General features: G+C 41.9%; 1 protein-coding gene across 4 annotated transcripts; it reads left to right on the forward strand.

The window, feature by feature from the left end:
* The first annotated feature begins 943 nt into the window (after positions 1–943).
* LOC131810258 (conserved oligomeric Golgi complex subunit 2-like) lies at positions 944–26,481 on the forward strand. Of its 4 annotated transcripts, XR_009345503.1 has the most exons (5): positions 944–1,181; positions 20,897–21,057; positions 22,452–22,514; positions 24,720–24,800; positions 26,414–26,476. XR_009345503.1 is itself a non-coding variant. In XM_059137982.1 (4 exons), coding segments are annotated over exons 1-4 (297 nt in total). In that variant the 5' UTR covers positions 944–1,109; the 3' UTR covers positions 24,721–24,949. The 4 variants fall into 4 exon arrangements, 2 of the variants coding, with proteins under 2 accessions (XP_058993965.1, XP_058993964.1); XR_009345504.1 differs by lacking the exon at positions 22,452–22,514 and having other exon boundaries at positions 26,414–26,481; XM_059137982.1 differs by lacking the exon at positions 26,414–26,476 and having other exon boundaries at positions 24,720–24,949.
* Positions 26,482–26,954: the final 473 nt, after the last annotated feature.

The following is a 26,954-nucleotide window of genomic DNA, read 5'->3' on the forward strand; positions in this document are numbered from 1 at the left end:
GGGCTACTACAGCAAAGCTGCAGCCTGAAGGGCTCACATGAGATCTGTGGTTTGAGCTGTCAGAGCCTCACGGAGAAAAAAAAAGAGAAATGAATCATCATTTGACCATGACATTCCCACTAAAGGTGAGGACAGTGGGAGAAAGAGCAAGGGAAGAGAAAAGAAAAATCTCAAAATAAATGTGGGGTGGATGGCAGGAGGAGGAGGGGGTCTCGGAAATTGGGGGCAGGTGTGGCGATCGAACCAACGCTAGCCACAAACACAGGATTCCGCCCATTCTAGAGCGGACTGGACATAAACATGCTCCCACATCTACTTGTCGGCTGCGTTTTGTCAGCCGGTAGCAAGGTGACTCTTTAAGAGCTCTGAGAACCCAAACTTGTGGCCTCCCCGCAGCTGAGCCAAAGTGGAGCTGGGAGCTGCCCTGAAGACCCGAGGCTGCCAGCTGACCACCTTCCTCCCTACTGATCGCTGGAGCCAAGCTCGGCGGGGGAGAAGCCACGCTCGCAGGTGGGTGCCAGGGCTAAGGGCAGAAGCCGGGTTCCCACAGAGGCCTCCTCGCCCAGGCGGCTGCAGGGGCGGCGCACGGGGACCGGAGGCCTGACACCGGGACGCGCCCCCCACTCTGGACAATCGGCCGCAGAAGTAAAGGGCCAGCATCCGGCCACGGCTGTGCTTCCCGCGGGACAATCTCGGGAGAAGGTCCTGGAAGAGGCTCGCAGGCCGATTTTCCGAGGGAAAGGGCGAGGTGGGGAGGGAGCGCCCCTGACCCTCCCCGCCCCCCCTCTCCCGCTCACCCAGCATCACCAGCGTCCCGGCTGCTCCGCAGAAACTTACGCGAGGTTGTAGTGTCGCCCTCTGCCGCATGGGGGCAGCATCACCTGCTGGCTCAGCGGCAGCGGTCTGCACCCCTCTCTTGGCGGAGGCAGGCGCAGGCGGGCCTGCGGCATCCTCTTTCATTGGCCGAGGCGCGGACGCTGCCATGTTGGAGGAAGCAGTGCCTTCTGTGCGGTGGAAACGCCGTGGCTTCACCGGTAGCGTCGGGGAGCGCAGCCTCCTACCTTTTCTCCTCGCTCGAGTGTCGGTGCTGAGAGGCGGCGGCCGGCGGGATGGAGAGAAGTAGGATGAACCTGCCCAAGGGGCTGGACACGCTCTGCTTCGACAAGGACGAGTTCATGAAGGTGCGCGCCTGGGCTCTGCTCCCCGGAGCCGGGCCGTGGGTGGCCTGCCCTCCTTGGCCCTCCGGGGCCTCTCCTCGGGCTTCTCCTGCGGGCTTCCTGGGCCGTCCCTGCCCCGGACGGGTCCTCGGCGGGGACCTCACTGCACTTCACAGTGAGTCTCTTGGCCTCGGGTGGGCTAGGTGCAGCCTGGAGAAAGCACTCCTGTGAAATCGTGCACATTGAATGAAAAGGCCTGAAAGTTCAGGGCAAGTGGTTTTGAGCTAAACGTAAAAGCCCCGGACGCGTAGGACCCGCCTCTGGTACCGTGCGGCACAGTCAGACCGCCGCTCCCCCGGCCTGACAGAAGCCTCCCAGTGCCTTGTGCCTAGAAGCTGAGCGACTGTGCGTTGAACACATCTCTGAATACACGTACTTACCAGGAATCGGGTCAAAAAGGCACTTAACCTAACGTTTATGCCTGACTTTCGTCTTAAGCTCCCGGAATGAGAAATCTGAAAGACTGTACTGTCGTTACTGGTTCTGGTCCAGTACTACAAAGCATACCAAGCTCCTTTTCTAAAGTTGCCCTACTTCTCTTGGTGAGGTCAGCCTGAAGCTGGCAGCAGATAACTGTAGGACATAAACTTACAGAATAGAAATTTAAACTGAAAAGACTTTACTGACAGGAAAGGTTCATCAGACATAGCCTTGAAAATGTCCCAAGGTTTGAATCAGAGCCAGGAGGAGCTTTATCTGTTTTCTGTATCCCTCTGGGTCTGTACTTAAACTATCAAAACGTATATGTTTAATTTCTAAGGATTGGGATTTAGTAGCTGGTTTCAGTGTTAAAAAGTTTTGGCTCTGTAGGTACCTAAAATTCTGAAAAGAGTTTGAATTTCTTACTTTTTTATGGCTTCAAGTCATAATATGTTTTTTTCTTTTTTGGGTTAACCAGCTAGTTCCTTTTTGATACTTGCATTCAGATCACATCTCCCAAACTCTGGCTTTAAAAGTGCTTATGTCTGGGGGCGCCTGGGTGGCTCAGTGGGTTAAATCCTCTGCTTTCGGCTCAGGTCATGATCCCAGGGTCCTGGGATCGAGCCCCACATCGGGCTCTCTGCTCAGCAGGGAGCCTGCTTCCACTTCTCTCTCTGCCTGCCTCTCTGCCTACTTGTGATCTCTGTCTGTCAAATAAATAAATAAAATATTTTTTTTTAAAAAGTGCTTATGTCTGGATCCTCTGCAGTGTGGCCATATCATTTTTAATATGTAGGGATGCCTAGACGAAGGTATATTGTACTCTTGTTCTTGTATGGTGATGTTAAGCCACTGTAATAAAAGGTGTAAATTGAATGGAGTGTCTGAAGGAGAGCACAGAGTGAATTCTCGGATCCAGAAACCTTTTGTTAATGAACGACACGTGATGAGGAGAGAGGTCATTGGAAGAAGAAAAGGCACACACACAGACTTAAAGAATCTCAAAGCACGGAAGTCTCTTTAGCTTGTCTGTCTTTGGACTTCGTCAGGCTTTCTTTGAGCCTAACACTAGCATTTTCTCGCACTTCCTTGCCCCGCCATCTTTCTCACTCTGAGCTGACAGAATGCCTTTGGTCAAAGCAGCTTCGGAAAATAGAAATCTCAAAATAGCAGTTCTAAAGTAGGACTTAGAGGTAGGAAGAGAGCAAACTGGGAAAGTGGCTAGAATGCCAGCAATTCCATATTCTTTCAAGGCTCTGACATTTCTGAATATAATGTACAATTTGTAGTGTTAATGAACGTGACCCCTTCATACATAGAAGGAAAATACATAGAACAGCTGTTCTGTGTAAAGTGGTATTGATCTTCTATGTGGCTGCTGGAGATAAAGGTTATATGCAATTTGTGTTTCCGTCAGAGAGATGTTTTGTTAAGTTACAGTTCCGAGGCAGAAATGAGTGGAGAGCTTGCTGGCAGGGTTGTATTTCTACATAGGTGTCTTGTTTGGCACATTTTGGAATGAGACTGGGATGGTAAAGGGAGATGGGGTGGGGCTGTGGGTTGCACCTTGGACACTGCATACATTGAGGGGTCCACGTTGATGCAGTCTTCATGGTAGAGCTGCAGTCAGGTTTACAGCAGGATGTTGCATGGTCATATCTGTTGAGTTCGAGCTGACTGGTGGCAGGAGACTACTTAAAAAGTCATGTTTATGAGATCTAATGAGAAATAGAAGGGGAAAGGTATGCAAAAGAGGTAGGTGATCAAAGTGCAGGAATGGCAGATGGGGAAGGGTCACCTGGGGCAAAGGCACTGGCAACATCATACTTTGTCGGCTTAGAAATACGAAAATCCTTTGGGTTGACAGCCAACTAAGAGATAAGCAGGACATAACGTATTGGTAGTAGGGGGAGAAAGTGTCATAACAGATAAATTAGACCATTTACATGGGTGTGCTATTGACATCACATGTAGCCTTCCTCTTCCATCTCAACATATGACTTCATCTCCAGTCGTACAGAAAAATTAGCAGCCACCCCACGGGACCTCCTCCATCGTGCTGATCATGATCCCATTCTTGTATTTGTCCCCTTCTCCTCCTCACCTGGTACAGGGAGGGGCTTTCCTTCCTCCTCGGGTTCAGTCTTCACTCTGGCTTGGAGTCCATGCCCTCCTGCCCTTCCAGGAGCCTGCGAGGATCCTCTCCCCTGCACTCCTTCCCATCATGCGCTCCTGTTTGATCCTCCCCCACTTGACTGCCCCACCTCTAGGTATTGCCCTGTCACTGTCGCGCATCACAGCCAGTGCTCAGGGGTTGACTTGACTTTCCCACCTTCCACCCTTCAGGCCCTGTCGTTCCACTAAAGAGTTCTTACCAAAACTGTTTCTAAGTCAGCGCACCTGACCTTTCTCTGTCTCCTTACTCGACATCACAGTAGACCAAATGCTCTGCATTGCTTCCTGTCTTTCTTCTACCTCTCTGATGTGTCTCCTGTGCAAAGTCATGCTCCTGGTAGCCACTGAATGCTGATTATGGGTTCAGCCCTGTGTTCCTTTCTTTCCCTAGATGACCTTTTGTGCAGCTTCATGACCACCTATCAGCAGGTCAGGCAGATTCCTGTCTCTGGCTCACACGCCTCCTGAGCACCAGTTCTGTGTATCGGACTTGCTGACCTTTCTTCTCGGATGTGTCTGTGGCCCCTCAGACTCATCAGGTTCAAGACGGAATTCATGAGCACCTCCTCCACTGAAAACCACCTTTCTTATTCTATTGCCTCTCTCGGTAAACACTTCATCCATTTAGCCTGGAGTCGGAAAACCAGAAGTCAACTCCTACTCTGTCACCTTTCCAAACTCTAGTCTGTCACACCAAGTCCTGTGGATTTCGCTTCCTAAACCTCTTGAGTCCATATACTTCTTTCCATCTCTTCTCGTACCTTTGCAGCGCGCCCTTGCCATCACACCGTAGAAGCTTCTCACCCAGTCTCCATGCGCCTTCCTTGTCTTTCTGGCCCCTGGTCTACACTGCAGGCAAGCCACTCTTGTCAGAATGCGGATGTGATCTTGTATGTACCAGGTGACTGGTCAGTCCACCAGCTCTTGAAAAACCATTTTCCCATGCACTCGAACGTATTTCAAAGAGAATCAGTCCCCCATGGGGTAGTTTTCCTTGGTAGACAGTTTCTTTCTGCGCTGAGCCAGTCTGCCTCCTTCGAACTTCTCTGTGTCAGTTCCTCTCTGGAACCTGTGGCTTCGTTGGCACCCCGGGTAGGCACATGATGACCTTTTCCATGAGAAGTGAAGGCAGGAGCCCTCTGGACGGTGAATGTATGTACCCTCATGTTCCATAGGTAAAAGAACCGTGTGTGTGGGTGAGGGGGTAAGTCGTTGAGGCTCCTCCCTGTTCTAATTGGGTGAACTGGGAATTTTGAGACAGGAAGCAGGTCCTGTGTGTCCTTGTTTGCAGGGAGCATGCATTCTGATGGACAAAACGGAAAAGGGGAAGAATGAGCAGCTGCTCAGATCTGTTTGTACTGTGCTGGCTGATTAGCTGTGACCTGCAGATGTGGGTCCCATCCTCGGCTCTGCTCTCTGCCTGCTTATGTCTGACTTGGGGCAAATCTCTCGCCTCCAGCCTTCTGTTTGCTTGTTAGTATAATGAGGTGGTGCTTATCTATGTGATCTTTGCCGGCTCCTCTGAAAAGACTCTAGTCCATCCTGGCTTGCAGATAAGGAAACTGAGGCCTGAGGTGTGATGACTTCCTTTAAAGCCACACAGCTAGTTGGGGCCAATCACAGGCCAGATCTCCTGACCCCCATGCATCAGTCCTTGGAAATCCTACTGTAATATGTTCCTTTCCAGAGGCCACAGGTGGGAACTGAGGGAAGTGGGACAATCAGAACATTAAGAATAGCGCAGAAGATGGCACAATGTCCGCATGCCTTGGCACCTGCATTTCACCAATAGGGCCACCTCTTACCTTAGAAGAAGTTCCCACAGGGCTGGTGATCTGGGTGCCTGGCCTGGAGCTTAGCTACGGTAAATGGGACCGGAGGGAAGTGATGGCTGTTTGAGGTGGACTTTGTTGACGGTGGCTGGAGATAGCAGCTGACAGAGGAGGAAGAGGGAAGAGTGACAGATGGTAGATAGCCGCAGGCCCGCAGGTCAGCCACTGTTGCCCAGGGTGGCCCATCCCCAGGAGCTGTCTTCGTATCACAGGAGCTGAGTGCTTACCCTGTGGGTTCTTAGTTCGATGTCACATCTTGATGACAAGATTCCATTCTCTTCCGCATCAGTTTGAGACAGACATCGTAATGAAATTCTAATTAGCCAAATATGGAATGTAAGCCTGGAACTCATTTTATAGAGAAATTTTCTTATGTGAACTACTTTCCCTGATGGTAGAGGAGTTGTGACGATGTAACATCAGATAAAGTTTATCTGATTGGCACTTGTAAGAAGGTTTCCCGGCAAAAAAGAACTGTTTTTTTGTTGTTTTTGTCCTCCCTTTTGATCTTTCCTTTCCATTCCTTTTTTTTTTTTTTTTTTTTTTTTTTTTTGGTCTTGTGAGCGGTCATCTGATTTATAAAAAGATGCAACAAAAAGTAAAATGGTACAAGATAATCAGTTTCAAAAAATAAAAAAGTGAGTGTCTTTAGCCATAGCTCAGAACAGAGGAACTGGGTAAGGAAAATTGCTTGTATGAACTGGCAACAGGAAAAGTTGGTAAAGGAGAGCTGAGGAACTCTATTAAGACATAGGAGTGAGGGGCTCCATCATCATCTGGCATTTGCTCAGTGTCATCTATATGGTTAGAGATGTCCATGATGGGAACTCCAGCAATCTTCTGGGTCTGGGTCTGGGTCAGCTGATGCCACAGTATAACACTCTGAATTACTTCTGTACTGAGCAGTCATCTGCATAGTTTGTCTTGTGTGTACGTGGTAATCATTTGAATCTTGGCTCTTTCGCAATCCTTAGAGCCTCTTGATATTTTCACCCCGGTTTCTCAGTTTCAGCCATTACACAGTCAGTTGTACAACTGGTACACTTGGCACACAGCCCGTCCATCATTGACCGGTCAAGTTTGGCCTAAATAGAAAAGTTGATAAAGTCGGTACCAACCAGGATGTGGTAAGTCGGCCCAGCTGTGTGTTTATATTGGAAAAAGCAGGAGGGATGTTGGGGGACTTCTCTTTCCTTGAGTGCATGGGATCCTTCTTTTCTTTCTTTTTAGGTTTTAATCTGTCCTTCTCTCAGAGAAGGATCTCAGAGCTAAGCATTCGCTTCCCGGTCACATACTTTCTTGCTTTCTCTTGCTTCCCCATGTTCACATCATGCCCATTTCTCCTTGCTTTTGATTTTCTAATTCACTCTTTGTAGTACCATAAAACTTATTTAAATAAAATGTTGGTCTACTAAGTTATTGATTATTAGTAAGTTCTTTGTTCAAAATTTGAGAGCAAGAAGTATTATGTAAATATATCTTTTTGTTATTTAACTAGTCTTACAACATTTAGCATCAAATTTCTTGAAACATTTAAACAAATTAATCACAAACTGGGACTTGGGCTCTTTCTTTCTTTTTTTTTTTTTTTTTAAGTAATCTCTATACCCAACATGGGACTTGAACTCACAACCCTGAGATCAAGACCTGCACACTCCAGTGACTGAATGAGCCAGGTGCCCTTTGGGCTTTTTGTTTTTAAGTTCCTCAGGTGAGGGGGTGCCTTAGTGGCTCAGAGGGTTAAGCTTCTGCCTTCAGCTCAGGTCATGGTCTCAGGGTCCTGGGATCGAGCTCTGCATGGGACACTCTGCTCAGCATGGAGCATGATTCCCTCCCTCTCTGCCTACTTGTGATCTCTCTCTCTGTGTCAAATAAATAAAATCTTAAAAAAAAAAAGTTCCTTAAGTGATTCTAATGTGTGACCAGTGTTGAGAACTCTAGCACTGGATAATTCCTTTAAATAGCTCAAGAAATTAATTATGAAAAGCGAACTAAAAGCCTACATAGATTATGATTGGTGTTAAATTGAGGGGAAAAAAAGAGATAAAGAGAAGAAACCAGCTGGAACAGAGTGTATTTAGGTACTCAAATATTTGTTAGATGGATAAATACATTTACGGAATGTAGGTTTTTTTTTTTTTTGTCTCTTCATAAATATGTCAAATGGGTATATAAATTCAACAAAGGAGTTTGATATAAAATTGATGAAAATGTTAGAACAGAAGTTTTTTAGAATTTCAGTGTTACTATTTCATGATGCTTTTAAGATGATTTCTCTGTAGATGGTGGGAAGATCTTGTTAGCATATGTTTTTAATTTCTCAAGCTTGAATAATTTAGTCACCGAACAAAGATTTAGAATGAGTTTTGGGAGACACAAGTCCTAGATTATGTCCCCACCTAGCTGGGTCAGAGATTTGAGAGCAGGCGCTGGAGGGAAGAGCTCCAAGGACATTTTTGTATACATACTGATACCTTGGGCGGGAACACTCTTCCCACATTTCCTGTGGCTAGCCCCTTTGTGTCATTTGGATCTCAACTCATTGTTCTATATTTCCTGGTTCATCCAAGTTAAAATACATCCCATTTGTCACTCAGACCTTTACTCTGTCCTGTTTTCTTTTTAGCTGTGATCACTATTCATTAATCACTATTTGATCACTGTTCATTAATATAATGTTTGTTTACATATTTATTTTCTCATTTCTTCATTAGAATATCTGCTTCTTAAAAGCAGAGACCTTGTCTTTTCTTTTCATGACTGTGTCCCCAGGTCTTAGAGCAGAGCTGGAGTTGCATGATAAATATTTGAGGAATATTTATGGGATATACAGGGACATTTATTCATCTCTGTTGTCCATTGTTTTCAAGAATGGTTGGAAACACACACATACGTGAGCTCACACAAACTTTCTATGTCTTTCAACCCCTATGTAGTGTGCAGATTAGTGCTTAACTATTTTGGTTTTTTGTCTCGATGAAATGGGACATGTTTCAGGGCAGAGCTCATAAATTTCATATGCCCTCTTAGTACTTCTCATCTTTACAGAGTGATGGTTCTGGGGATTCTGCTTCTCGTGGAGATAGTATATAGTGATTTTATAAGTCCATGTATCTGGGAAGGAGTGTTTTACTTCTTGGCAGTTTAGAGAACTTCAATCTTTCCAAATTCCATGTAATTTTCATAGCATTAAAGCTACTAATTTCAGATTATTGGTAAGTTTTAAATGATTAATTCCCAGGTTACTTTGAATTAGTCTTTGTTTGCCATCCCTGATTGCAGCTAGTTAGTAAAGTAGCTAAACTTTTAAACTCTACTTGGTTTTAATTTTGAGTGATGTCACTGCTCCTCTGATGGTTAATGGTTCTTAATTACCTGCAGCTTGTCTGGTTTGCTCATTTATTTTCCTGTGTTCCAACACCTCTTGTGATCTACCAACTTCTGGCCTTTTGGGGGATTTGTACTTTAACTGGGTTCAGATAGGAAATACCCCTGAGTACAAAGAGAAGATATTTTTCTTCTAACTTCACTATCTCCTATTATTAATGTATTACATTGTTGTGGTACATGTGTTACAACTGATGAACCAGCATTGATACAGTATTAATTAATAATCCATGGTTTACATTAGGGTTCACTCCTCTTTCTAAAGTTCTGTGGGTTTTGACAAATGTATAATGTTATTTACCTACTGTTGGTATCTTACAGCCTAGTTTCATTGCCTTGAAAAACCCTGTACCTCATCTATTTGTTTCTTCTCCTCTCTCTGCACCCTCCTCGCTCACCCCTCAGCCCGGGATGTTTTTACTGTCTAGAGTTTTACCTTTTCAGAGGCACCTGGATCGCTTAGTTGCTAGGGCATCTGACTCTTGATCTCGGGGTTGTGAGTTCTATCCACCACATTGGGTATAGAGATGACCTAAAAAATAAATTAAAATAAATAATGTTGGTTAATTTTTACCTTTTCCAGAATGCCATAGAGTTGGAATCCTATAGTATTTAGCCTTTGAAACTGGTCTTTCACTTAGCAATATGCATTTAAGGTTCTTCGAAGTCTTGTGGCTTAATAATTCATCTTTTAATTGTCGAATAATCCGTTGTGTGGGTGTGGCACAGTGTACCTGTTCACCTATTGAAGGAGATTGGATTGCTTCCAAGTTTTGGCGCTTCAGAGAATAAAGCTGCTGTAAATATCCGTGTGCAGGTTTTTGTGTGGACACTAGTTTTAAGCTCTTTTGGGTAAATACAAAGGAGCACAATTACTGATCTTATAGTGAGAATGTGTTTAGTTCTGTGAGAAACTGCCAAGCTGTCTCACACAGTGCCTCCCATTTTGCATTCTGACCAAACAGTGAATGAGTGTTCGGTTGTCCCACATCCTTGCTAGCATTTGGTATTACTAGTGCTTTGGATTTTTTATATTCTACGTGATATGTAATAGTACCTAGTTTAAATTTGCAATTTCTTAATGACATACAAAGTTGAGCATCTTTTCAGATCCTTTTTTTTTTCTGTTTTAAAGATTCTATTTATTTATTAACACCACAAGCACACGGAGAGGTAGCAGCAGGCAGCAGGAGAGGGAAAAAAAGCAGGCTCCTCGCTGAGCCGGGGGCCCAGTGTGGGGTTCAGTCCCAGGACCTGAGCTAAAGGCAGATGCTTAACTGACTGGGTTTCCCAGCCACCGCTCTTTTCACATTTTTAAATTAGGTTTGATTTCTTGTTGCTACTAAGACATCTTTATATTATATTTCTTATTTTAAGTCCTTTACCATGGATGTGTTTTGCAGATATTTTCTCTACTCTGTGACTGGTCTTTTCATTCTCTCTCTTTTTTTTTTTATTTTTAAGATTTTATTTATTTATTTGTCAGAGAGAGAGCGAGCGAGAGTGAGCACAGTCAGACAGAGTGGAAGGCAGAGTCAGAGGGTGAAGTAGGCTCCCTGCGGAGCAAGGATCCGGATGCAGGACTCCATCCTAGGACGCTGGGATCATGACCTGAGCCGAAGGCAGCTGCTTAACCAACTGAGCCACCCAGGCATCCCATCTTTTCATTCTCTTAACAGTGTCTTTTACAGAGAAGTTTAATTTTAACAAAGTCCCTCTCATCAATTTTTTTCTTTTGTAGATCATGCTTTTGGTTTTATATCTGAAAAGTCATTGCCAAATCCAAGGATCCCTACATTTTTTCTTATGTCATCTTTAAGAAGTTTTGCATTTTACGTTTAGGTTTTGTGAAAGGTGTGAAAAGTTTGTTTTTATTCTTTTCATTTCTTTGTTTTTTCTTATCAATGTCCCATTGTTCGGTTCCATTTGTTGAAGACTGTCCTTGCCATTGAGTTGCCTTTGCCTGTGTGTGTGGATGTTTTTCTGAGCTCTCCACTCTGTTCCAAGGACCTGTCTCTTTTGCCAGGCACCTTCTGTCTTAATCACTGTAGCTTTAATAGTAAGTCTTGAGATTGGGTGGTGGCAATCCTCAATTTCCTTTTTTTCCCCGCTCTTTAATATTTTGTTGACTACTCTGGGACTCTTGGTTTTCCAGTTTTCCATCCAAATTTTAGAGTCAACATGTTGGTATCCACAGAATAACTTCCTGGCATTTTGATTGGGATTGCATTGAGTCTGTCGATCAGTTTGGGAAGAACTGACCTCTTAACAGTATTGAGTGTTCTTACCCAAGATTATGGACTTTCCACTTCACATCTTACCTTGCTTGTTATCTTTCATCAGAATTTTATACTTTTTCTCATATAGATCTTGTGCATATTTCGTTAGATTTGCACCTAAGTATTAATTTTTTTTGGTATGCTAATGTAAATGGTCTTGTGTCTTTAACTTCAAATTCCACTTGTACATTGCTGGTATATACGAAAGCAATTGACTTTTTAAATTTTTTAATTAAAATTCAATCTCATTAACATATAGTGTACTTTTAGTTTCATGGTTAGAATTTCGTGATTCATTGGTTGCATACAACACCCAGAGCTCATCCCAACAAGTGCCCTCCTTAATACCCCTCACCCAGTTACCCCAACTTTCCCCTCTCCAGTAACCCTCAGTTTGTTTCCTGTAGTTAATTCTCTTGTGATTTGCCTCCCTGTCTGTTTCTATTTTTTCTTCCCTTCTCCTAAATTCATCTGTTGTTTCTTAAGTTCCACATGTGACTGAAACTATATGGTATTTGTCTTCCTCTAGTTCCATCCATGTCCTTGCAAATGGCAAGATTTTGTTCTTTTTGATGGCTGAGTAATGTGTGTGTGTGTGTGTATGTATACCACATCTTCTTTATCCATTCATCTTGATGGACATCTGGGCTCTTTCAATAGTTTGACTGTAAACATTGGGGTGCTTTTGCCCCTTTTGTGTACTTTGGATAAACATCTAATAGGGCAATTGCTAAGTCGTTGGGTTGTTACATTTTTAACTTTTTGAGGAGCCTCCATACTGTTTTCCAGAGTTGCATTCCCACCAACAGTGTAGGAGGATTCCCCTTTCTCCACATCCTCGCCAACATCTGTTGTTTCCTGACTTGTTAATTTTAGCCATTTTGACTGATGTAAGGTGGTGTCTCATTGTGGTTTTGATTTGTATTTCCCTGATGCTGAGTGATGTGGAGCCCTTTTTAATGTGTCTGTTAGCCATTTGGATGTCTTCTTTGGTCTGTTCATGTCTTCTGTCCATTTCTTGACTGGATTTTTTTGTTTTTTGGATGTTGAGTTTGATAAATTCTTTATAAATTTTGAATACTGGCCCTTTGTCTGATACATCATTGGAAAGCAATTGACTTCTGTATTTTAACTGTGTATTGTGCAGACTTGCTATAATCACTTGACTAGTTTCAGGAGGGTGTGGGGTGTGAAGTCTTTGTATTTTCTGTAGACAGTCATGTCATCTGTGAACAAAGTTTTATTCTTTCCCAGGTTGTATACCTTTTGTTTCCTTTTCTTACCTTATTTCATTAGTTTGGCCTTCCAGTATAGTATTGAATAGTAGTAGTAGGAGGGATATCATTGCCTTGATTCCCTGTCTTCGATTTTCTCAGTATTAATATCATGTTAGCTGTGGATTTCTGGAGACATTCTTTATCAAGTTGAGGAAGTCCTCCTATTCCTAGTTTCCTGAGGGTTAATAATGAAGAGGTGTGGATTTTGTTAAATGTTTTTTTTCCTCCCTTCATTGATATGATCATGTGATTTTTTTTCTGTTGATATGATGGATCACATTGATTTTCTAATGTTGAACATTTTCTAATGTTGCATACCTGGAATAAATCCTACATGACCCTGGTGTATAATTTTTTAATATAGTGTTTGCTTTTATTTGCTAATTTTTGTTGAAGATTTTTGTGTCTGTGTTCATGAGAGATACTAGTTTGTAGTTTCTTTTCTTGTAGTATTGGTTTTGGTGTCAGGGTAATAATGATCTCCTAGAATGATTTAGGAAGTATTCCTTCTAGTTTTACTTTCTGGAAGAGATTTTAGAGAATTGTGTAGTATTCCATAAATGTTTGGGTGAATTTACAGTGATTGGGGTTGTTAGCAGTAGCCCTCCCTTCTTTCATCTGATATTAGTAATTTATGTCTTCTAACTTTTTTTCTTTGTTTGCCTGACTAAGGGTGTATCTGTTTTATTGATGTTTTCAAAGAAACAGACTTGGGGTTTATTGATTTAAAAAAAAAAATCCTGGTTTTAATTACATTGATTTCTGCTCTAATTTTTATTTTTTTCTACTTCCTTTAGGGTATTTTTTAATGATTTTATTTGACACAGAGAGAGTCAGTGAGAGAGGGAATACAGGCAGGAGGAATGGGAGATGGAGAAGCAGCCTCCCTGAGCAGGAAGCTCTGATGCAGGGCTCTGTCCCAGGACCCTAGGACCATGTCCTGAGCCAAAGGCAGATGATTAACCAACTGAACCACCCAGGAGCCCCTCCTTACTTTAGATTTGATTTTGTTGTTGTTGCCTAAAATGGAAGCTTAGATTATTGACTTTAATCTTTTTTTTCCTAATATTTGCATTCAGTACTGTATTTTCCCTTTAAGCAGCATTCCACACATTTTGCTACATTGTATTTTGTTGAGACTGGTCTCCTGTAATTTAGAAGTGTGTCATTTAATCTCCATGTATTTTGGACTTCTTCAGCTATCTTCTGTTACTGATTTTTAAAGATTTTTTTTTTTTAATTTATTTTAATTCCATTGCGGTCTGAGAACATACTTGGTATAATTTTTATTTTTAAAAATTTGTTCTGTTTTGTGGTCCAGAATTATTCTGTCTTGATGAGTGTTCCATATGAGCTTAAGAAGAATGTGTGTTGCACTATTACTGGGTGAAATTGTCTGTGTACATCTGTTGTACGGTAATTGATGGTGGTGTTAAGTGTGCCATGTCTGGACTGAATGTGCACATCTGTCAAATCCTTGTTGCCCTGCTGCTGGATCGGCCCATTAATGATGGAGAAGTGTTGAAGTCACCAGCTGTGATAATGGAATTGTTTATTTCTCCCTGCAGTTCTGTTAGGTTATGTCTCACCTGTGTTGATCAGGTACACATACATTAAGGATAATTGTGTCTTCTTGGTCAGTCGATTTCTTTATCATGTAATGCTGCTCTTTATGCCTGATAATTTTCCTTCTCTGAAATCTGCTTTGTCTGAAATTCATGTAGCTACTCCATTGTTCCTGTGATTAGTGTTACTTTGGATATTTTTAATGTATCCTAGCATTTAACTTGTTGATATTTAAGTTGTTTCATTTTTCATCAAAATATAATTCACAAAGCATAATAGTTGCCATTTTAAAGTGTACTCTTCTCTGGTTTTTAGTATATTTACTGTGTATATGGTACATACATCACTTCTGTCTAATTCCAGAATGCTTCCATCACCCGAAAAATAAACCTCTTAGTTCCAATTCTCCCCTCCCCTTATTCCCTGGCAATCATGAATCTACTTTCTGTTTTTATGGATTTGCCTTTTCTGGAACATCTCATATCTGTGGAATTGTATAACACGTGACCTTTTGTGTCTGGCTTCCTTTAACCTGAGAGTAGAATGTTTTCAGACTTCACTCGTGTTGTAGCATGTAACAGTTTATTCCTTTTTATGGTTGTGTAAGAGGCTCTTCCACATTTTACGTATCCATTCATCAGTTGATGGACGTTGGGTATATACTCTTTTGGCTGTTACGAGCAGCGCTGCTGTGCACATTCATGTACAGGTTGTGGCAGGAACATCTGTTGTCAGTTCTGTCGGTGTCATACCCCTAGACGTAGAACTGCTGGGTAATTGTACGTGTGTAACTTCTTGAGGAGCTACCGAGCTGTTTGCTGCCTTAGCCACACTATTTTACATTCTCACCGAGAATACAGGAGGGTTCCAGCTTCTCCGCCTTCTTGCCAGCACTTTTCTTCTTCTTTTTTTCTTTTTCTTTTTCTTATTTTACCATAGTTGTCCTAGTGGGTGTGACGTGGCATCTGCATGTGCTTTTGATTCGCATTTCCCCAATGACTAAGGATGTCGAACATCCCGACATGTGCTCTTGACCGTCTGTGTATCATCTTTGGAGAAATGTCTATTCAAAAGTCTTTGGCTTGTTTTTAAATTAGGTTATTTGTCTTTTTGTTGTTGAGTTCTAAGAGTATATTTGCATATTCTGGTTATTAGGTCCTTGTCAGACAAATGATTTGCAGATACTCTCTCCCATTCTGTAGGTTGTCATTTCAAGTTCTCCGTAGTGTCCTTTGATACATGAAAGTTTTTATTTTGATCAAGTTCAGCTTATCTAATATTTCTTATTGCTTTGTGTATCATGTCTAAGAAAGCTTTTCCCGATCCAAAGTCATACAGATTTTCACCTGTTTTCTCTGAGTGTTACAGTTTTTACCCTTACATTTAAATCTTTGATCCATTTTGAGTTATATTTTTGTGTATGTGTGACGTTGCTGTTCCAAGTTCATTCTTTTGCATGTAGATATTCACTTGTCCCAGTAGTAGGCACTCGAAAAGACTGTTTTTCCCCCCATTAAATGGTCTTGGCATCCTTGTGAAAAATCAGTTGACCGTAAATGTATGGGTTGTAAATACTTTCTTTTTGAATACTTGGGAAATCTACACTATAAAGTAAAACCATTCCTAAAGTAGTAAAACCATTCTTGGTTAAGTGAAATGGGTCTCTATTATGGCACTGTGAGTTTGGGTTTGCTTTTCACAGCAAACGCTGCCTAACCCAGTATTCACAGATGTTCCGAGTTATTTAGTCATGTGTTATGCAACTTTTGTTTATCTGAGAACAAATGCATAAATGGTAAATTGAGTACTAATATTACCTAATAGCATTTGTTCACTGAGGCTAAGTTATATGATTTATTTATTTATTTATTTAAGATTTTATTTGAGAGTGAGAGAGTGCAGGAGCAGGAGGAAGGGACAGAGGGAGAAGCAGGCTCCTTGCTCAGCAGAGCGCCTGATGTGGAACTCAAACCCAAGAGACTGGGATCATGACCTGAGCCAAAGGCAGATGCTTAACCACATAGGCACCCCAGTTATACAATTTAGAATGCCATCATGAAGTTCAAGAACTTTCTACAATGTGTAACTGACAGGGAAAGTGATCGACCTAAAGGTATACAGTTGGTGAGTAGGATGGCCAGGATTATGAACCGAGACCCCCTCCCGTGATGTACTACATAACTATGATGTAAGGTCTGAGATGGTCTCAGGAGAGAAAGGTCCAGGCTAATTTGGTCACCAGTGTAAGGAGCAGGTGGCTCTCTGTAGATGACTGTGAAATTACGGTTTGGTATGAAGTCCTTCTCTCTGACACTAGCAGGATCAGTCTTTGGTTGTAACTAAAAAAGTCAGTTTAAACAAGTACTCTTAGGGAATAGTACATACAGTTCTTAGCATTTAATTGGAAAAAATATATGTACATTTATTCTTCATTGAAACAGAGTGCCAGGTCTTTTCTCTGGAAACTGGCCTGCAGATTAGATTTCTGAGTTATCACAGCACTTGGGTCGCTCAATAGGTTAGGCATCTACCTTCGGTTCAGGTCATGACCCTGGGGTCCTGGGATGGAGTCCCGCATTGGGCTCCCTGTTCAGCAGGGAATTTCCTCCCATTGCCCCTTTCCCTGCTCATACTGTCTGTCTGTGTCTCAAATAAATAAAAAGAATCTTTAAAAAAAGCTTTCTATGTTGTCTTTTTTTGCATTCAGTTTCAGTTTCTTTAACTGAATTGAGTGAGAATCCTGTGATCACTCCCTCCCTGCCTGGTACTTGGTCATCTCACCCATACCTAACTTAGCAAAAATTTTCTTATTGATTTCTTTGTATCAAATCTTTCCAAAGTAGCTGTGTTAGTTTTCAAAAGAACAGTGATTTTTTTTTGCAGTCATATTTTGTTGGTTTACATAGTGTTTAATGAAAAGTAAGTGTAGGTGTCCTTAACTAGTTTGGGAATCATCACATTTGATTCTTGCTGACTAAACAGGTCATGGAGTAGCAGAGTCACAGGGGAATTAGATAGTAATTTATTGCCTCTAAGCATATAAGCCTACCAGGGTATCACAGTATTGTAAAGGGGAAACACAGGATAGCTAATCCTGTGAGACCAATACTTGGAAATAGGTTATGAAAGATTTGGAACATATGTTCAATGGGACACTCAGCATGCACGTAAAATATTAATAGAAATGTATGTGTTTTATGTAAAGACATTCAAGTTATATTTTTAGATGGGAATTTTTTTTTAAAAGAATGGGTTTTTATTTTTTATTTTTTTATTCTTTTTTTAAGATTTTATTTATTTATTTGACAGAGAGAGAGAGAGGTCACAAGGAGGCAGAGAGACAGGAAGAGAGAGGGGGGAAAGTAGGCTCCCAGCTGAGCAGAGAGCCTGATGTGAGGCTTGATCTCAGGACCCTGAGATATGACCTGAGCTGAAGGCAGAGGCTTAACCCACTGAGCCACCCAGGTGCCCCTAGATGGGAAATAGTTTAGAAGAGCATGAATATTTGTGTGTGTGTGTGTACACATATGTGTGTGTACACACATACATAGAGAAGGTCTGGGGTTTCCATTCAAGATGGAAAAAACCCTACAACTAGCTGAGTGACTCCTACACATTAGGTGAGTAAGGAAAAAAACCTATGTTGAAGTAAGAATCAGTCTTGCCACAAACCCCACCCCTGGTACAGCGACCTGGGATTGGGAGGGTACTCAAAACCCCAGGCTTCTCCCTGAGGAGCAAAGGGTTTGAGCCCCACTTCTGGCACCCCAACTTCCAAGACGTACATCTAAGAGACAAGACCCCAAAACATCCAGCTTTGAAAGCCATCAGAGCTTGCACCCATGAGACCCACAAGGCTAGAGCAAACTGAGAAACAGTTCTTAAAGCAGTCGCCCGCGAATAGACTGACCCACCCTGGAACTCAGCACAGAAGCAGCAGACTGAAATGGGTTCAGATTTCTGTGAAAGAGGCTCATTTGCTTATCTTAAAGCCCTGAGGGGCAGGCATCTAATTTAACCTGGATCTGGGAGCCTAGTAAGGTATTCTCCAAAGATGGAGCTGATGGGTACCATCTTTGCGCTGTCCCTCTACCTCGCTTCTGCTTTCTGGTATCTCCTGGAAAGGAGCTTGAATGCTCGTATGATGCCCCGAGGTTTGCAGTTGCTACCCAGGGTATACCTCTAGATCACCTGGCTCTAGCGGCCAACAAGACTCACACTCACGGTAGTGAGTATCACAGTATTTACAACAACCAAGACTTGGAAATAACTAAAGTGTCCACCAACGGGGTGAATGGATAAAGAAAATGTGTGTGTATACAATGGAATATTACTCAACCATAAAAAGAAGGAAGTCTTGCCATTTGCAACAACATGGATGGACCTTGAGGATATTGTGCTGAGTGAAATAAGTCAGACAGAGAAAGAGAAATACTGTATGATCTCCCTCACATGTGGAATCTAAAAAACAAAACAAAATGAAGTCATAGAGAACAGATTGGTGGTTGCCAGAGGCGAGGTTGTGGAGGAAATAGATGAAGGGGTCCAGTGGTATAAACTTCCAGTTAATAAGATAAGCCTTGGGGATGTAATGTACATCATAGTGACTGTAGTAAATAATACTGTGTATTATTGTATATTAATTTTATTATTTTTTATTAGAAATATGTATTATTAGCCCCAGGGTTACAGGTCTGTGAATTGTCAGGCTTACACACTTCCCAGCACTCACTGTAGTACATACCTTCCCCAATGTCCACAACCCCACCACCCTCTCCCTACACCCCTCCCCCCAGCAACCCTCAGTTTGTTTTGTGAGATTAAGAGTCTCTTATGGTTTGTCTCCCTCCCAATCCAATCTTTTTTTTTTTTAAGATTTTATTTATTTATTGGACAGACAGAAATCACAAGTAGGCAGAGAGGCAGGCAGAGAGAGAGGAGAAAGCAGGATCCCCGTTGAGCAGAGAGCCCGATGTGGGGCTCAATTCCAGGACCGTGTGATCATGACCTGAGCCGAAGGCAGAGGCTTTAACCCACTGAGCCACCCAGGTGCCCCCCTCCGAATCCAATCTTGTTTCATTTTTCCTTCCCTACCCCCACACCCCCCACTTTGCCTCTCAAATTCCTCATATCAGGGAGATTGTATGATAATTGTCTTTCTCTGATTATTTCACTCAGCATACCCTCTAGTTCCATCCAGGTCATTGCACATGGCAAGATTTCATTTCTTTTGATGGCTGCATAGTATATTATATATATATATATATATTTTTTTTAAGATTTTATTTATTTATTTGACATAGATCACAAGTAGGAAGAGAGGCAGGCAGAGAGAGAGGAGGAAACAGGCTCCCTGCTGAGGAGAGAGCCTGATGTGGGGCTCGATTCCAGGACCCTGGAATCATGACCTGAGCTGAAGGCAGAGGCCTTAACTCACTGAGCTACCCAGTGCCGTATATTATTATATATTTAAAGTTGCTAAAGCTTAAGAGTTCTTAGCACAAGAAAAAAATGTGTATGTTTGGTGATGGATGTTAACTAGTCTTAGGGTGATCATTTCACAACAGATAAAAATATGGAATTTTTATGTTGTACGCCTGAAACTAACATGTGTCCATTATATGTCAGTTTCTTTAAAAAGTAATTGATATTTTATTTTTTAAAAAATTATTTATTTATTAGACAGAGATCACAAGTAGGCAGAGAGGCAGGCAGAGAGAGAGACAGGGAAGCAGGCTCTCTGCTGAGCAGAAAGCCCAATGCGGGGCTTGAACCTATAACCCTGGGATCATGACCTGAGCTAACGACAGAGGCCTTAACCCACTGAACCAGCCAGGCACCCCAAAAGTAATTTATATTTTAAAGAGAAAGACTAGGGCACCTGGGTGTCTCAGTCAGTTAAGCATCTGCCTTCGGTTGAGATCTTGATTTCAGGGTCTTGGAATGAACCCTGGCATCAGGCTCCCAGCTCAGCAGAGAGCCGGCTTCTCCCTCTGCCCCTCCTCCCACTTGTTCTCTCCATCTCTCTCTCTCAAATAAATAAAATTAAAAAAAAAAAAAAAAGTAAAGAGAAAGACCAAAGCAAAGTCTGGAAGGATGTTAATCGCTGTGTTAAATAGTGAAGAAAAATAAATATTAACAGTGCTTAACTGCAGAGCATTAGAGAGTGGGTGATTTTTTTTTTCTCTCTCTTACATAAGTATTTCTTGGTTGGTTGAAAGTTTGACAGTGAACATTTTTTACTTTTAAAATTAAGAAGAAGGGGCGCCTGGGTGGCTCAGGGGGTTAAGCCTCTGCCTTCGGCTCAGGTCGTGATCTCAGGGTCCTGGGATCGAGCCCCACGCATCAGGCTCTCTGCTCAGCGAGGAGCCTGCTTCCCACTTCTCTCTCTCTGCCTGCCTCTCTCCCTACTTGCGGTCTCTCTCTCTGTGTCCAATAAATAAATAAAAACTTTAAAAAAATAAAATTAAATTAAGAAGAAAAAGCTGTTTCTATTTTGAGAAGAGCCTCTTTGAAATGTATAATTAAAAGAAATAAAATGCCTGTAGAGTTAGGCAACTGGAGAGAATGGTCTTGGTGAGGGGCTCCCTTTCCCATAATCTTAGGAAGTGAGCAGACCCCCTGATGTCCCTGTGTGTGTTCCCCTGCAGTAATACAGCCTCTTATTCTTTCTCTGATCTTAATTTTTCTATGTAAAATGTGGTATCAGTGCAATCATTTTTTCTCTCTGGTTTGATTTTCAGGAAGATTTCGATGTTGATCACGTTGTGTCTGACTGTAGGAAGCGTGTCCAGCTGGAGGAACTAAGAGGAGATCTGGAACTCTACTATAAACTTTTAAAACAGCCATGGTTGAGCTCATCAACAAGGATTATGCAGATTTTGTCAACCTTTCCACAAACTTGGTAAACCTGAAATTCACAAGTCCTATACACACACACACACACACACACATTTTCTCTCTCCTTCATATTTATTAAAAGGGCAGAGTTTTTAGAAACCTTTCAGTTGATTACCCCACCATCCCCACCAGAAACTTGAAGAAATTACCAATTTCATTAATAAAAGAACTAAACTTTTTGGAATACATTTTTTTGTTTGTTTTAGTTTTTATTCATTTAAGGTTGCTCTAGTTTGATTATGTTTCAAATTCATTAGTCAACAGTGAAAAGTAAAGGATAATAATACCCAAGGGGTTGTTTTATTAGTTGCTAAGTCCTGAAGTCTTCCTTGATTTAGACTAATTTGTAGGAGCAAATGTCCACCACTCTTACAATGTTTAATTTACTCCCAGGTATATCTGTTAGCCAGAGCTAGGTTGAGGGAACATTGGCCAATATTGATATTTTAAAAGTTTGGTTTTATAAAAATATAAGAATGATTTGCAGTGAGCTTATCAATTGTTTGTAAAAGCTGTTTAGAAATGTTGAATTTTGGGGCGCCTGGGTGGCTCAGTGGGTTAAGCCGCTGCCTTCGGCTCAGGTCATGATCTCAGGGTCCTGGGATCGAGTCCCACATCGGGCTCTCTGCTCAGCAGGGAGCCTGCTTCCTCCTCTCTCTCTGCCTGCCTCTCTGCCTACTTGTGATCTCTGTCTGTCAAATAAATAAATAAAATCTTAAAAAAAAAAAAAAGAAATGTTGAATTTTGTTACTTGGCAGAAAAGTCTCCTTGTTGATGCTTCATTTTGTTTTAAATCTGTTTGTCCAGAGAAGCACAGAAAGTTGCAGCTTCGTGGGAATTTCAAGAAGCATTAAAATTAATGATGCACATTTGCTTTTGGGAAATATACCACTAAGATAAATATCCCAATAGGATTTAAAACCTAGAAAATTTTACTTCTGTTTAATTTCTATTTTTCTCAAGGCTTATAATAATGTTTAAGAGAGACGTAGCCCGTGCTCGCTTCGGCAGCACATATACTAAGAGAGACGTAGCCCGTCAGACTTTCACATCAGCTGGCTGAGTATCATCAATTACAGACAGAGAACTGTTTACCTTCTGTGAAAATTTTTCACATTCATTTAAAATGTCATCTAAAGGCAAATTGTTCTTAAGGAAACTTTCGTTTCTCATGACTTCCCTTATTTTTATAGTTCCATGTATTTCAACAGATTTTTTTCATATTCTATGAACAACATTAATGGCCAAATAACACTTCTGTTGTTTAGCTAGTTATGTAGCAAAATACGGTTGTGCCAAAAAAATAACTTAAATCTGGTACTGCTTTGATCGTTAAATAGATACGTCACTATTACTTCTTATCGTGATGTGTTTGTGCCAACCTGGTTTTGCCTTTAGGTTGGCATGGACAAAGCCCTCAATGAACTTTCTGTGCCTTTGGGACAGTTATGAGAAGTTCTGGTAAGTCCCCAATTAATGAAAACAGTCTGCTGTGACGCCTGTTGTCCTCGTCGGCTTTTCTCTAAGAATTCTTTTCATCTGTTAGTTTGGTGGTACTGGTGGTTGTATTTTAACGGTTCATGATTATAATATTCACCTTCAGAAGAGTTGTAAATGATTTTGTTTTTGCATATGCTAAAAACCTAAAAAAAATGTTCGATTTGAAGAAGACATATTCTCAGAGTAGACAACCTTAAAATGTCAGGGGAGAGGAAGCATATTTCCAAATTCAACTTATTAATGCCACTTTGGTCATATGTAAGTGGTTTCTAACTTACGAATGACTTGTATTTTAACAGTTTGTAATCTTGTAAATATCCCCCCCCACCCCACGTAATCTACATGTGGTTAGGTTCCTGGGCTGATCTACAAAAACTGTGTAATCCCTAATGGAACTGAAGGATAATATAAATAAAATGTAATACTTAATAAATGTTACATTTGCATGTTCTCTCAGAAAAATCTCTGTTGTGGGAATGGGACTCCCCACCTCTAAGCCATTGGGAATAGGAACTCCACCTGGGTGAACAGTGGAGGGGCAGTTGTGGCATCACTTCTAACAGAAAACTGTGCTGCCCTGTCTCCCCCCCCCACCCCCCCCCGTCTGTGTCTGGTGCCCTGACTTACGGCCTCTGTCCGTTCTGATGCCCTGTCGTAAATTTGTCATAAACTGCACCATCCTTCCTTGTCTGTCTCCTCTAGCTTGAGTGGCCTCGTGCATCCCTCCGCTAAGACAGTGCCTGCATCCTAGAGAGAATATAAAGAGAACATAATTTAAGGGAAGACACAGTACATGGTTAGAACCAAGAAAAATGCGGAGTAATGGAAATATCAGTGCTGAGAAGCCTAGGGGAGGGGCAGGCAGGAAAGAGTTCGTGAAACAGGTAAAAATCTTGAGTTGTGCCTTGAGGTAGCCAATACTTTCCATGGTTTATGTCTCATTTGAATTTTACAAAATCTTGTTAAAGGTACTTTTCCTTGGAATGGAAGGGAATTTCGTGGTCCGCTGTTGGATTCCACACCAGCCGCTGTGGGGCTCTCCCACTGCCTCCTTGGTGTGCCTCTTCCTCCCGGGGCCTCATAGTGGTGTTGTTTCCCAAGCCTAGCCTTCCTTTGGCCTCCCACTCTTCTCTCCCTGGAGGCAGATTTGCTCTACTCACACAGCTCCTGTCCCACCTCACCCCCTGCCATCACTGTATCCCCTCCCTTTTCCATGGGCTGTTTTTATGGCCACTGTGGTCCTGCTCAGCCATAGGCCTGACCTGCCTTTCTGGTCCAAACTCTGAAGCTGTTCTGTGAGATTCTCAGACCTCTGAGGGATACGACTATATCTGTCTTTATTGTATCCCTGTGGGCTGCCACCATACTGACGTCCAGGAGGTGTTTCATAATGTTGATGGAGTGAATTAATTCACCTTCCTGTGGAATTTTTGTGATATGCCTACTTCATTCTAGTTGTTTCTGTTAACCTTTGTTTTGGCCCTAATTCCTAATTATCTCTTTATTCATTAGCTTCTGGACATGTTTCTCTACCTCTGTGCTCTGCCTTTTTCTGGTCTTCTGTTCTTCATTCTTGATTCCTGGTATTTCCATACCCACATTTCATCATCATGCATCAGTGCTTTGACATTCTCTCATTCTCCAAAATATGCAGAATCTAAAGACCTCATCTCAGTGAAGTTGGCCCTCCATTCCTATTTCTGCTTCTCTCCAGAAGGAAGCCTGCAGTGCACATGGCTGTATGCCTGTCTGACCCTGCCCCTGAGTGTGTGTGCACTTACATCTGCTCCCCATCCCCTCCCCACCTCGGCAGCTGTGTACACATGGCTTTCAGAGTCCGATTTGAGCCCCGTCGCATGTCCAGACTCTCCTGTACTTTGCTTCATATTATCTGTTCTCCATTCTAAGCCCCCTCATCCCCATAACTTTCACTGTATATATGTCATTCTTCTTCTGGCCATGCGACCCTGCCTTCGTGTCATTATGCCCCCAGATCATGAGTCCCCTCAACAGTAACTATGTCTGGTATATCATTTTTTTTTTTGTCAATATCTGCATAGTACTGGAGCACAGGTATTAAGTTCTGTGGAATTGAATGAGATGTAGGAACTTGATGATGTGACAAAACAATGTCTGTAATACGTTTTATTTTTTATTCTTTTAAAGAGTCTCAGGTCATCAGTCAGTGAAGGAATTCGGGCAGTAGATGAACTAATGTGTAAACAACAGGACATAAGGAAGAAAAAGGTACCCTCCAGTAGATTTCTTATGCTGCATGCCAGTTGAAGCCCTCTCCCCTTTTCTCCACGAACTTGTCAGCACTATTCAGCTTTTTTTCAAAGCTCTCACGCATGTGCATTTTATGCATTACGTCATGTTATCTACCTGAAATAATAAGACAGAATTTCAGAGGTACCCACACAATCTCAAGATCACCCACTTTTTCCAGAACAAGAAACCGTGATAAATGTTGTCGGTGCAGCGCCTGACAGTTAACGACTGTATAAATTGTCAGCGGCCCTGTAAAGAAAATAGGCCTATATTAGAGACTAGGGGAGAAGTGGGCTTTCCAAAGCAAACTCAGGATTCTGCCGTAGGTTTGTTGTTATTTTCTGATCCTGTGTTCTTTATGTTCTGGTGTTAACTTTAATTTTTTCAATTCCCAGTAGTTAGCATGTGATGTTGGCTTAGTTTCAGGTGTGTGAGACAGGCAACGGCTCTGTACATCTGAGGGCTCACCCCGGGAGTGTGCCCCTTAGTGCTATCTCCAGTTTCAAGTGTCCCCGATGTCATTCATGATCATAACGATGTAGGGGCACAGTGGGCATTGGGAGTCTGGGCTTCTGACTCTCGCCTGCTGCTCTGTACTATGTTTTCTATGTGTATTATTAGCATATTTGTTAAAATCTCAGTGGGGAGAAAGCCTGTTTGAGGGACCTTCTGTTTAATTCGCCTCTGGATCTCCTCACAGCTTTTGTCCAAAGAATGCTTGTCATGCGCTTCCAGACAAAACAGTAAGCTTTATGAGAGCAGGGTGTATTTCTTGCTTTATTTTCTCGTGCCCCCCCCACCCCCACCCCCTGTCGGAATGAATGTCGAGCTCCCAGGGGTGTTCAGGAACTATTTATTGAATGGATGACTTTGTATTTTTTTGTTCTTTAAGGATGAGAGTTTTCATAATGTCCCTCAACCTCTTTGATAATATTTGTAGTGTAAAAGGTCTTTAGTGATTTGGTGCTTGGCCATATAGGTATATGCACATGTAAACTGAGAGGATCAGTACGATCGGAAGCCAAAGTTAAAACATGAATAAAGGGCCATAAGAAAACAAATGGAGGGGAGCCTGGTGGCTCAGTTGGTTAAACGTCCGACTCTTGATTTTGGCTCAGGTCATGATCTCAGGGTCATGAGATTGAGCCCCACATTGAGCTCTATGCTCAGCAGGATGTGTACTCGAGATTCTCTCTCTCCCTCTGCCCCTCCCCTGCACGTGCACATGCAGTCTCTCTCTCTCTCAAATAAACAAATCTTTTTAAAAAAATAGGAAAGAAATGCCAATAGAAAGATTCAGGTTGGGGAAAAGAAGAAATAAGAGTATAGAATATGAGAAAGCAAAGTCTAGGGTTTTTTTTTTTTTTCTATATAAACTTGCAATAGAATATGGAAGTATGCTTATTCTAGAACTAAGATTTGCATTCTTGAGAATTCTTTGTTTCATAGAAATATTCAAAATATAGCATGCCCTATATATTTGAAGTTAACTTTTGGTCTTATATTTTCCTGCATTTGGCATGGGAAATAAAGATGATTAAGAGTAAAGATGGTGACGTTTTTTCTTTGCTTAATTTTTATTTTTATAGATGTGTGTGTTGATGCTTATACAAGTTATTTGATCAGTTGAAAAGATTGAAAAAATCTTAAATTCACAAAGTTCTAAAGAAACATCTGCACTAGAAGCAAGCAGGTAAGCATTTTTTTTTTTAACTAAGTAGCACATAAATTAATACTTCACATCCAGTCTAATTAGGCGGGGACGGCTTAGTTAGAATTCATTTCTAAACAAGAAGAAAATCCAGGTTTGTGGCTAGAATGTAGCTCCAGGAGAGTGGAGAGCATGAAATGGTGAAATCTATAACACGTTCCTATAAACCCTTTGGTTATAGATCACAGTTCCAACACGTCATTATGCTTGCAGTGGAAAAGTATATTTGGAACCACCTTCCCTGAGGACTAGCAAAGTCCTGTTGATCTTTAAGGCATACCTACCATTCATCTTGGTTTTTCTCCATCTCATTTTTTTTCCTAGACATGCCCAGAGTATTACCATTGATGTATTTTGCACCAGCATTATATTATTATGAAACAGTATAGGGCACATCCAGTTGAAATTTACAAACAGGA

The sequence above is a fragment of the Mustela lutreola genome, chromosome 10 (assembly GCF_030435805.1).
Source record: "Mustela lutreola isolate mMusLut2 chromosome 10, mMusLut2.pri, whole genome shotgun sequence".
NCBI lineage: Eukaryota > Metazoa > Chordata > Mammalia > Carnivora > Mustelidae > Mustela > Mustela lutreola.